We start from the raw sequence: 13017 nt of genomic DNA on the forward strand, positions 1-13017 counted from the left end.
CTATTAGACGATAAAGTGAGAAATACCCTTGAATTAATCGGTACAGGAGACTGCTTTCTGAACATAACACCAGTAGCACAGACACCGAGATCAACAATTAATAAATGGGACCTCCTGAAACTGAGAAGCTTCTGTAAGGCAAAGGACATAATCAGCAATACAAAATGACAGCCCACAGACTAGGAAAATATATTCACCAACCCCACATCTGACAGAGGGCTGATCTCCAAAATATACAAAGAACTCAAGAAGCTAGTCTCCAAAACACCAAACAATCCAATTAAAAAATGGGGTACAGAACTAAATAGACAATTCTCAATAGAGGAATCTAAAATGGCTGAAAGACACATAAGAAAGTGTTCAACATCCTTAGCCATCAGGGAAATGCAAATCAAAACAACTCCGAGATATCATCTTACTCCTGTCACAATGGCCAAAGTCAAAAATACCAATGACAGTTTATGCTGGAGAGGATGTGGAGAAAGAGGAACACTCCTCCACTGCTGGTGGGAGTGCCAACTTGTACAGTCACTTTGGAAATCAGTATGGCAACTTCTCAAGGAAATGGGAATCAGTCTACCACAAGATCCAGCAATTCCACTCCTAGGCATATACCCAAATGAAGCACATTCATATAACAAGGACATCTGTTCAACCATGTTCATAGCAGCATTATTTGTAAAGGCCAGAAACCAGAAGCAGCCTAGATGCCCCTTAACTGAAGAATGGATACAGAAAATGTGGTACATTTACACAATGGAGTACTACTCAGCAGAAAAAAAAATGGAATCTTGAAATTTGCAGGAAAATGGATGAAACTCGAAGAAACCATTCTGAGCGAGGTAACCCAATCACAAAAAGACAAACATGATATGTACTCACTCATATGTGGACCTTCTTTATGATACATAGTAGTGACCGTGCTTTATCAGAGCTGTTTTTAATATGTTGCTCAGAATGGTTTCCTTCCAGATGATGATTGAGAAGCTAATTTTAAAAAATGGTGCCAGGTACCACAAGAGTAACAGAACTATGCTGGTTTCTGGGATTTTGGTTTTTTTACTTTTTTTGTTGTGTTTTTGTTTTTGTTTTCTTAATTGAGTGTGCTGTATGTCTCTACAATTTTGTTCAAATGACTGCAGAGCCTGGAAAAGCTGTTGCTGCTTTGATGCATAACATATATTGATGCATAACAATTTGAATTGTTGGAAACTTATCTGTGCTGTCAACTTTGGAAAAAGTATCCCAGTTTACTGTGTTGAGTTGGCATTGTACAGAAATTAACAGCCATATTGGTCTAGAAATGTTGAACTTAATTTTTTTCCATTTGTACAGGGGTAACGCACTGTACAAATATGTAAGGTCTTATCTAAGGGGGTTTGATTACAAAAACTAATATAGTATTCTCTAAATAAAAAATAACTACTTCCATTAATTTTTCACTATGCACACAATAAATATATTATTTTCTTTTTTCAACTCATTATTTTATGCTGCATAGAAACAATCTCAATTTAGGAAAAATCAACATCAGCTAAGCAATATTGTCTTAAAATTCAGAAAGAAACAAATTATTTAAAAAATAAGTTATCTATAAGGAAAAGACAAAGTGAGGGTTTTTCTTAACTCTAAATTATGTATAATCAAGTTTCTCTGTTTTCTTTAGTATTGTTAGATGTCATATAAAGTATGGCATTTCAAAGCAAATTTTGTTTTCTCAGTTAATCCATTCTCAGCCAGACATACCACCAATGAAAATTACAGTTATAACTTCCTAAATAAAATGAAGGTAAAGAAATATAGCTCACAATATTAAAATCAAAGCTAGTTCCATGAGTCACAAATGTACTATAAACATCAGTTACACAAGCAAACCTAAGGTTTGGTAAAATACTTATAATAAAAATGCACAATAACATTCTACCATAAATACAACCAATGACAAAATTCATTGTTGAAAAAATTTTATTGCAAATGATTTCTTTGGCTTAAAGTTTTTTCTTTGATGAAAATTCTTTCATTTTTCCCTGAACAACTTAAGAATTTTGTCATAGAATCTAACAGTAAATAACACTGTAGGAAATGTAGAATATTTTATTTTTTATATTTTCCTTACATCAGAATTATCAAAAGTAATGTCTCAAGATGCAATTACTTACCTGATCATGATGATGCTTCATGCTTCTCGGGAGGAAAAATTATCCCAGGGAGTCAGGAGAGCTTTGATTGCAAGTAAGGGTGAATGTAACCACAGTACATTCTATACATGTACAAATGTACATGTTGTGTGATAATTTGTTTGTGCTTTGACAAATAAAGCTTGGCTGGAGATCAGAGGGCAGAGCTAACTACTAGTTAACCATAGAAGCTGTGTGGTGGTGGTTCATGCCTTTATGTCTAGCACTGGGGAGGTAGAGACAGGAAGTGATAAGATGGAGTGGAAACAGGAGCTCAGCCCTTTGGGACAGAGAAATGGAGACAGGTCGGAAGCAATTAATGGCTGTTTCTGATTTTCTGATCTTCCAGGTTTTACCCTTGAAAAAATACCTATCTCTACATCTATATCTATCTGAATGTAGATTTGGCAGATTGCCATTAAGCATTCAATCTGTTTGGGTGACCTTGTGAGAATTTCTGAGGGTCATTTTTAGGAGGAGTAGAGAAAGGCAGGCACATGGAGGACATTCCTTATGCAGGTTGTTCAGGGACTGCTGAATAGGTGAACCATCCCCTTCTCCATCTGAGCTTCCTGTGGTTCCTCACCTCCTATCCTTAGGGCCTGACGGTGTTCTGAATGTCAACTGATACTACTCTTGAGAGACTCAGACCAGATTTCAGTGCAAGAAGGTTCCCAAAGCTTCATTCTCCTTCAGTTCCTCCATCTATTTAAAACAGTAGACATAGTTTCTGTTTTAGATTGACACCTTACTGATAGCTGTCAGAGCCTTTTAACTCTGTTTGGACAGCAGAAAAACACTTACTAGTTGTTTGTTATGGCCTTTCAAAGGTAAAACCTTGACAAGCAGCATAGGAAATGCTGAGACAGGTAAGGGCTCTCAGATGTTGGACATCAGACTCACCTGCTGCATTTTGATGGGGCCACTTTTGTGTCAGCACCTGTAGGCTCATCCCCTAGAACCCAATGCTGACAGTCAGAGTATCATGGAGAGCCACTGTTTAATTAATTGAGTGTAGTATTTTCTATCACCACTTTCATAAGCCTATTAAAACACTAGGAAATGCATTTATATAATAAGTTATTGATTCACATAGTATATTTTTGGTCTTCTAAATATAATACTTTTAATAGAATGTACAACTCTCAAGATAAATATAAAGTATTTGTTAAGTAGAATTCCTACTATTGTGACCCTTGATTTCACTTAAATAAAAAGTAAGCATCCCTGCCCTGGGAGAAAATAAGGACTTTATAAAGATAGTCAAACTTACACTAAGGTAACACATTTTCCCTTTGTATACCTCACCACTCACCCTTAGCTGTACTCCATAGTACCCTGTTCAATTCTTTCATGATCAGGCTGAGGCCTCCCTGCTGACCTGGTACCTATGGCCTTTGTTCATTACAAAAATAAATAACACTGTGAAATATTTATAAATAAATTTAATAATTAATGCATCTTAGCATTCTGTGCTCTTAGAAATAAAAATTTTATATTCTAGAGTAGTTGAGAGGTACAGGAAACAGAAAACAACATAAAACCCTCAACTCTGTCTACAGGAAGGCCAAGTCTGCATGAATGTGTCAAAGTCTTATATCTTAGAAGAAAATTATTATCAGCTGTCTTTAAAATGGAATTGATACAGAGCACATTGTCTTAGTGCTTTTTTAGCCCCAAATGATCTTAGTTTTCCAAAGAAGCATATAATGTAGAAATAGACCTACTGATTGTATCCTAATGTTGTATTCTTAAGCTATAAACTGCAGCTCCTCAACCAATAACATCAGCCAAATGCAAGCATTACACTGTCAATCAACTGTATCTGTTAATACCAAATAAACATCTTTAATAACATGTTTCACATATGTCATTTCTATTTAAGTAATGCTAGTATTGTTATATTTAATATAAACCCTTAAGGGTATTTTTATTCAACAACTAATTATTGATGATATTTTTGAACCTTATAAAATAAAATCATCATTTGTGGCTAGACATTTAATAAATCTTAGTCGATGAGTGGAAAAGAGGTATCAAAATGCTCAGGCATTTTGAAAAAGCAGTAAATGCAAAAACCTTTCTTCGTAAGACTTTGTTGAATGGAATCTAAAAATTGAAGGTATATAATAATAAATAGATAATTGGCTCCTGGGGACTTCTGAAAACTGAAATATTTGTCTCTTTAGAGTCAGTGGGTTATGGCACTACAGCATTATTTAGAAATGTGTTAGCACTAGAGGAAATCCTCTGAGGAAATGTATTCAAGAGAAATTATATAAACTTATATTTTAATGATATAATTAAAAACAGCGTATTACTGCTTAAAAACTGAAAAATACAGTTGCTTGAATTCACTCTATATAGACTGCAGATTTCCTTAAATTTTCCACCTTGATTCTGGTAATTCATCTTTATTTACCCAGGGAGACAAAGAAGCCGAATTAGGACTTCCATTTTCTCCACTCTGTGATCGGAAGTCCACGATGGTTGCCCAGTCTCAAATAGGTAATAACTGAAGAATGGTGGCCCTGAAGAGGGTGGGACTTGTTGGTGTTCAAATGTGTGTACTACACTCTTCAAAGTCTTCCAGACCAACCTCGCTCTGTAATCATGATATAGTTTGGCTTTTGGTTGATCTAGATGATGTTGAATGAAAATCAATGAAATATTTTCACAAAATGAATCCTGCGAAGCTACTATTGCTGGTCAAGGTCAGGTTTTCTAGGTGTTTGACCTCTTAATCAAGGAGCTTGAAACAAAAGCCCACACAACTTTTCAGGAATAGCAAGGCAACTTCATTTAAAGGAACTCCAACAGAAAAGGTCTGAGTGCACTGCATGGGAGCAGTAGGCCACGGAAGTGAAGATGCTCAAGGACCCAGGTTACAGCCTAGTGTCTCTTTATGTGTTGTAAAGGAAAGAGAGGTCAGCTTCTAGGGGTACACTTGCCACAGTTCTCTGCTTTGATTGCTAGACTAGACCACATGGTTATCTTCCTACCATGCATGTCCAGTCTTAGGATGGTTCTGATTGAATAGAAACTCTTCTAAGTCTGATTGTTCTTAGGGGAGGGGAAACTTATCCCATTGTCCTTACAGGGGTATAGATGTAGCTGGATGAGGTGGAAGTCTATGGTTTTTAGGAGAATTGTATAGAGAAAGGTATGTGTGCATAGAACACACAAGTAAAGGAGTGTGGCTGCCAAGTGCAGTATTGGACAGGGTTTACATAAAAAACCAAGCAGACCCCCAGGTTACTAAACTATTCCCTATCCTCATGTCTGACTCAATGCACTCTTAATCAATACAGTTGTTTTTCTTGGTTATAATCCTAGTAAATAAGGACTTTCTTTTTGTGTAAGGGACTGGTTCTTTTGTTTTGTCATATTGCTTATTTTCTATAATTTAGTCCTTTAGACATCAAGCAATTCAAAGAAAATATTAACTTTCCTATTGTTATTGCTAACTTTTCACAATATGTTTAATTCAAATTCATATTCTTTAGGGGGAAAGTTCTTGAGACATGACCAGATAAATCAGCAGCAGGAGATTTGCAAAATTATATTAATTCCAGCCACATTTACCCTTATTTGTATAGGGAACTACAACTCTTTCATTTATGAAAGCATATGTTTTCTAAGCTTCATGGTTTAAAATCTGATAGTATTCTGAAAGCTGGCATACTCCTTTAAGAACAATGTAATGTAAGAATCAGCATCCCTACTCTGGAGTTAGGCTCTGGTCCACCTATCACAGAGCTGGAGGGCAGTGACAAAGCTGCGCCTGTAACTTTTCTCCTTCCAGCCAACCTCTAAACACTGATCAGTGAGTAAATCACCAGTGTTTATCGCTGTTCAGAAAGTGTGGATGTTATAGACTCAGGACCTCATCTATCAAGTTGGGAATGACGGACTCCCTATGGCTGGTGTCTCTTATACACATTCCTCTCACATTAGTTAGTAGAGGAACTGACTCAATGGACAGTCTACCTGTGCCAGGAAGTTAAAACTCTGGGTAGGCAATTAATTTTATTTTGAATTAAGCACCAATAAAGATACAAAATTACTGAATACATTTGTAAAAATTGAGATCAATACTTTGGTCAAGCAATCAGTGGATAATTTGCATGTATGTACATGTCACTTCAATACCCTCCTCTTCTTGTATTTAGGTTTTAGTCTCTGTTCCTAGGTGGGCTCAAGGCAAGAAGCATCCAGTTACTCTTAGGGCCTCAAGATGTTGCATTCCCAAAGCTTAAAACCAGTTATTGTCTCCTCCTTTACCTAAACACCAAGAGGCAAATGCAGAACCACGGACAAGGCTTTGTTTTTTTCTGTCACTCTCTATCTTGATGAGCACTTTAAATTTAAGTCATCACTCAATCCTGACATCTAGAAGTGTTGGGATTAGTGCTGTCTGATGGAGATTGTAGTGTTCTCTCTGCCGATTTGACAGCACACGCCCACACACCAGGAACTAACGCTTTACATTCAGAGAATAATAAACAGCAATTTGAAATAATAGTGCATTGACAGAGCACTCTGATGCAGTAAGGAAAAAAATGATAAAATGAAAGTAGCTGTCTTAATGTGGCCTGAGGCATGGGGACCTTCAATTAGCTGGTTTCTTTAGAAATTAGATAGCATTTCTTTCGGGCACATCATGACCTAAACCAAGTGAGGTCCATTCCAAAGGGTAATGACCTCTTGTTGAGGAGAAAAGACAGTCCTGCTCATTACAGCTGGCTCGACAGTTAAATCAGCACAAAGGATGAAATAAGGAATAAGAAAGACCTCAGGCTTGAGCTCTGAAACTTACTTTTCAGTTCTACCACAGAATACATTATTATACAAAGCAGTTAGCTGCTTCTGCAGATTCTGTAGTGAACGCTTGTCTTTCCATGTGTGTCCCAGGGAGTCTTCACTGTGACTTACTGTGGGAATCAGGAAACTGGAACACTTGAATGTATCATTCTCTGCATTTTGCTTTTTCAGGTTTCATTGATTTCATAGTGGAGCCAACATTTTCTCTCCTGACAGACACAACAGAGAAAATTGTTATTCCTCTTATAGAGGAATCAGCAAAATCAGAGTCTTCTAACTATAGGCCAAGCAGGTACAATTGTTTTGCCTATTTTTTGACTTCAGGATTTTAATGAGCTTTTACCCAGTAAATAGCCCTTTCCTCAAAGGTAGGCCTGCAGTTCTTAAGTAATTATTAGCTAACATCGCCATCTTGTGGCTCTATATTGTAGTGCACTCCCCTTGCCTCTGATCAAGATCCACTATTACAGAGAAGAGAAAGGGTGGGGATTGGATGGGAGGGAAGATGTGTGTGTGTGGGGGGGGGGCGCATTGGAAGGAGTGGGAAGGGATGAAACCTTATTCAGAATATATTGTATGAAAAAGAGTCTTGAGAGAAGAAATAAGTGAAGTTCTCTAGGGTGTGTTAAGGAGAGTTCCAGGCCCTCTTCATGTGGGAAAGTGGACATGGGGGTAAGCACCTGTCACATGCTTACAATTGGGCCTGGTGACTATTGTCATATTCCAGCGCATCTTGTCTCATGTGGCATTTTGACCTTCTTGTCTTTTGATTTCTTTGGTTGTCAACGGTAGCACGTTCCATGTTGCTGACTCCCTGAGGCGGTCAAATGTGAAATGCCCCATGAGTGATGGGAGCTATACTCCAGACTACTCTCTGTCAGCTGTGGACCTGAAGAGTTTCAAAAACAACCTGGTGGACATCATTCAGCAGAACAAAGAGAGGTGGAAAGAGTTAGCTACCCAAGGTACAGTTGTTGGTGGTCCAGATACTCCACATCTCCATAACTATTCTAATAATTTGGGCTTTCTTCTACTTGATGTTTTCTTTTATAAGATACACAAACTCTTGCTGGCATTTGAAATTTGATTATTCATGAGAAAGTTGGCTCTGTTGCTAGCTAAGAAAAGGTCCTTCTGTTCATGTCACTCAAACTGCACATCTGTGTGCTGGTGGGTGGCAGCCATGCAGATGTCAATGAAGTATGGGACAATAAGGATAAAAACCTTTGTGCTCTCTTGGTAGTGGTGGAAGTCAACCTTTAATCCCAGTATTTGGGAGATAAAGGCCAGTGGATCTCTTGAGTTCAAGGCCAGCCTGGTCAATAGACCTAGTTCCAGGACAGCCAGGACTACACAGAGAAAGCCTGTCTCAAAATACAAAAGCAAAAGAAAGAAAAAACAAAAAACAAAACCAAGCAAATAAGCTCTGTGTTTTTTTTCAGTGATGATTTCAAACCTGTTTTAGCCCCAGCAAGGCTACTAGCTCTTGCTGTGTCTATCCAAGTGTCTAGCAGTTTAGTTAATAATAGATGTCAGTGACTGGAAAGATAGCTCTGTGGTTAAGAGTACTTGTTGCTCTTACCAGGGACCCAAGTTTTGTTCCCAGCATCCACAATAGGCAGCTCACCACAGTCTATAACTCTAGCTCTAGGATCCAACAATCTTGTCTGGCCTCCATAGACATCTGCAGATACATACACATAATATATATTATAACTCGTAGTTATCTGCCTGCTTCTGCCTCCCAAGTGCCAGAATTAAAGATGTTTGTCAGCATACCGAGCACAGTAAGTATTCTCAAAAGAATAAAATCTTCATAAATTATGGTGTATGTAGAGTAGAACGCACTCTGTGAGTTGGCTGTTAATGGCACTGTGCATCTATAATGAAAGTGGGTGGGGTGGACCTGCTTTCAGTCTTCCTGAATGACTGAGATGCTCAATAGGAGCAGGAGTGTAGTTTTAAACATGGAGGTCAGGAAAGCCATCACTAAGGAAGTGATAATTTAGATAAATATGAGAGGAGATAAGAGAAAGGGTCAGGAAGAGGCCTGGCATGGAAGGCCATACCTTTTTCAGACAGACACATGGAATGACCACTGTATGAGCTAAGAAGTGGAGCTTGCCTCCCACAGAAGAACAAAGAAGCCTTGAAAAAGGGAGAAAATGGGCAGGTGGGAACACTGAAGTCATGATGTGGGAGAATGTAGGATCACATCATTTGTTTGGGCTCCAAAGAGGAAAGCCAAATGTAGGGTTATCTCTCAGAATACAAGTGAATAATTTCAACTAACATTTTAAGAGGATTTCTCTAACTACACAGAAGAAAATATTATCTTGTGTGAAGTCTAAAAAAAATCTCACCAAGCATCAGAAAGGAGGTTGTTGTCTGCCATCAAGGAGGAAGATGAAAGTTTAGACTAAGTAGTAATGGTGAAGACGTTCTCTAAACTGTGAAACAGAAGAGGGAGACTTGAACCAATAAGCACAAAAGAGGATGAGCAAGAAGAGGTTAGTTTTTTGGGTGTGTTTGAAAGGAGAATTTGTATGCTTATTTATATAATGTATAGATGCTAAATACAATCATAATATAGAGTATGCCATAATATGTGTGTTACATAAATTTATTATTGTACAATCTGACTTAAAAATCTAATACTCTTAATCTATCCTGGTATCATATCCTATCTTTTTTTTTCAAACATACCTCTTCTTGTTCAATATGCTACATGCATACTGGTTCCAGTCTCCATCTTTTAGTTTTCAGAAGGTTAACACATTCACCATTACTACCTAGTCTAAACTCCCATTTTCCTTCTAAATGACAAACAGTAGCCACCTTTCTGGCATCCTTGTTGATACCACGGTCAATACAGAGGACAAAATTTTAAAATAGCCATTATATAATGACACACACACACACACACACACACACACACACACACACACACACACACACACATATATGGAGAGAGAGAGAGAGAGACTCTATATATGCATCTATAACATATATAAACATTTGTATGTTGTCTTAGTTACTTTTCTACTCTGTGATCAAACACTGAGGCAACTTATAAAAGAAAATATTTGATTCAGCTTATGGTTCCAGAGGTTTAGAGTTCATGATGGCATAGCATAGGAAAAGCTGAAAGCTCACATTTTGCTCCACAACCATGGGCAGAGAGAGGGTACCAGGAATGGTGTGGGCTTTTGAAACTTCAAAGTCCACCTCCAGTGATACCCATCTTCCAACAAGACCATACTTCCTAATCCTTCCCAAACAGTTCTAACAGCTGGGGACAAAGTATTCAAGTGTCTGAGTCTATGGGGGACATCATCAACTTAACTATCACATATGACATTTACCAGATCATGATAATACTTAATCTACATGCATTTTATATCTACATGTGTAATCCCCTTCCATGAGTAAGATGTTTCATAATAAAAATAAAAACACAATCTTCTTCAAGAAGACATCTAACTTGAAAAATCAGTGACTTATCAGTCCACACAGCCATTTTAATCTGAAGGACCACTGCCAACCTTCAAGTACCCTGAAGTGACAGCTTCTTTCTCATAACTGCATTGAGATGAAATGATAATATGCAGGTGATGCAATGTTCACCAAAGCTATTGGAAAATTCCACTGGTCTCGCCACCATCTACTCATTCCTCACATCCTAGCCCATATCCAGATCTTAGACCATCCTACTACAGGTTGAAGCTGTAAATCCTTTGGTTCCAGTGTGTGAAGCTCACTGTAATAAAGTGAGTAAATAATTAAAGTACCCCGTCAAAGAATACTTTTGTACCGGGAGCCTTCTCTTAGGAAGCTGAATATGCTGTCTAGAACTGGTGTATGTGGACTTCTTTTTTGATATGAAGCTTATTGTTAATGTTCAGTTTGGGCTAATTTTATCAGTTTAGACTGAAGAAAATGTCTTCGTCATCAGTTCATCATTTCTCCACATCTTATGTCTCCATCCAATTTCTATCTTTTCTGCACTCTAGGAGCGGACAGATTTTAGGAGGATGTGTGACAGTTCTTGTAGTGGGGTAAACATTGGAAAATAGTAAGATTATTGTGAATTTGTATCCTGCTACTTTTCTGGATATGTTTATCAGAGGTAGGAGGTTTGAGGTAGAGCTTTTAGGATTTTTTTTTAAATGTATAAAATCAAGTCCACTTATTCCTTTATCTTCTCAAGTCTAACGGCTCTAGTTAATATTATATTTAACAGGAGTAGAGAAAGTGGAAATCCTTGTCTTATTTTTCTGATTTTACTTGAAATATTTCAAGCTTTTCTTCATATAACATAAAATTGGTGGGAAGCTTGCTGTGTTATTATCTTTATTATGCTGAGATATATGCCCTGTATCCCTAGATTATCCAGGACTTTTATCATGAAAAGATTTACTGGGTATACAGAAAGGCCTTTACTACATATAATGTGGTGATCACATAGTTTCTGTCTTTGAGTCTATTAATGTGATAGATTATATTTTTTGGTTTATGCACACTGTAATATCTCTGACTCTCTGAGATGAAGACAACTTGATTGTTATTTTGGATGTTTTCTTGAAGTTGTTTAAAATTTACTTTATTGAGATTTTTTTGAACCGATATTCACTTTTGATATTGACCTGTACTTTTATTTTTGTGTGGGTCTTTGTCTGGTTTAGGTTTGTCTGGTGTGGGTGTACTGCTGGCTTCATAAAAAATGGAAGCATTCTTCTCTTTTATGTACTTGTTTAAGAATCATTAGTTTTAGTTTTTCTTTAATGGTTAATCCACACAAATGAACTGGCATCACTCGATATTATGTACCATGTGTTTTCTATTTGCTAAAAGACCTTCCAACACAAATTGAAGGATGCCGAAGTGAAAGTTGAATGCATGGGAGATTCCCTAAAACTTCCTCTATATCTGAATTTTCTGTGTTTTCTGACACTTCAAAGATAGTTATTTCCTCTAACTTTGCATTGTGAATATGAATAACAGGTACAAGATTTTATAGCAGTTCACATGCTCTTGAAAAGCTGTTGGGATGGAAAGGTGATAGTGGAAATGTAGGGAATAGACAAAGTAGTGATGAGCAAGAGATAAGCAGATTGAATGCTACATTGTTGATCACAGATTAGTTAAGTCATATCCCAGTGACTAGAACAGTTACTCATGCACTGGAAGTTTGTCAACTTTATACCTCAGAGAACACTACACACATATATGCATGTGCATGTATGTTTATATTTGTGTGTGCATATATACATAGATACATATACTCTCTTTTCTGTTCTTTTTAAGAAACCTTTAGACTTACATTTGAAATTCTGTTTTTTTTTTAATTTCCCCCTCTGTCTCTAGCATCTTTTAGTTGATCAGAGAAATCTAGTTCTGGCCTCAACTTTAACCCATCTAACAAAACAAAAACATTACTTCCAACTTGGGGTTGCTACCATTCAGCAGTGAACTCATGAGTGGACCAGAGTAAGGTCTGGCCAATAGCCGAAAGGCTCTCAATAGACCAAAAGGCTCTCAATAGACCAAACCATGTATGACATTAGAAACTTCATGAGCCAGTGCCATCTGCTGTCAATCCAGCCTTTTGGGGTGGATACTTAATATTCAGTCATTGATTGAATATATGCCTGTGCACTTCATGTGTGCCTGGTGCCAGACAAGGGTCTTGGATCCCATGGAATTGGAATTATTATAACAGATAGTTATGTGCTACCGTGTGGGTACAAAGAATTGAGCCAGGTCTTCTGTGAAAGCTGAACTATAACTCCAGCCCTTCATTATACATCTTATTAGGCAGAGTAAATGATTGAAAGCATTATGATAATTACATGCTAAAATAGAATACTATGACAACATACTATAAAGAAAAATATAAATGGGTTGTCTACCTCTTTCTAGAAATGTCATACTGAAAATCGTGTTGAAACCCATATAATAGATCAGTCCCCATAGCTTTTGATTCCTGTAAAGACTTTGGGTTTTCTATTGTTGA

General features: G+C 37.3%; 1 protein-coding gene across 1 annotated transcript in view; it reads left to right on the top strand.

Moving 5' to 3' along the window:
• Pde1a (phosphodiesterase 1A) overlaps nt 1–13017 on the top strand; it is a 299343-nt gene that overhangs the window by 270875 nt on the left and 15451 nt on the right. Inside the window, exons 11-14 of the mRNA XM_035446645.1 lie at nt 4604–4685; nt 7173–7293; nt 7729–7743; nt 7794–7966. Coding sequence (XP_035302536.1) covers nt 4604–4685; nt 7173–7293; nt 7729–7743; nt 7794–7966 — 391 coding nt within the window. The remainder of the gene's footprint in view (nt 1–4603; nt 4686–7172; nt 7294–7728; nt 7744–7793; nt 7967–13017) is intronic.

This window comes from Cricetulus griseus, chromosome 6 (assembly GCF_003668045.3).
Source record: "Cricetulus griseus strain 17A/GY chromosome 6, alternate assembly CriGri-PICRH-1.0, whole genome shotgun sequence".
In the NCBI taxonomy this organism is placed as follows: Eukaryota; Metazoa; Chordata; class Mammalia; order Rodentia; family Cricetidae; genus Cricetulus; species Cricetulus griseus.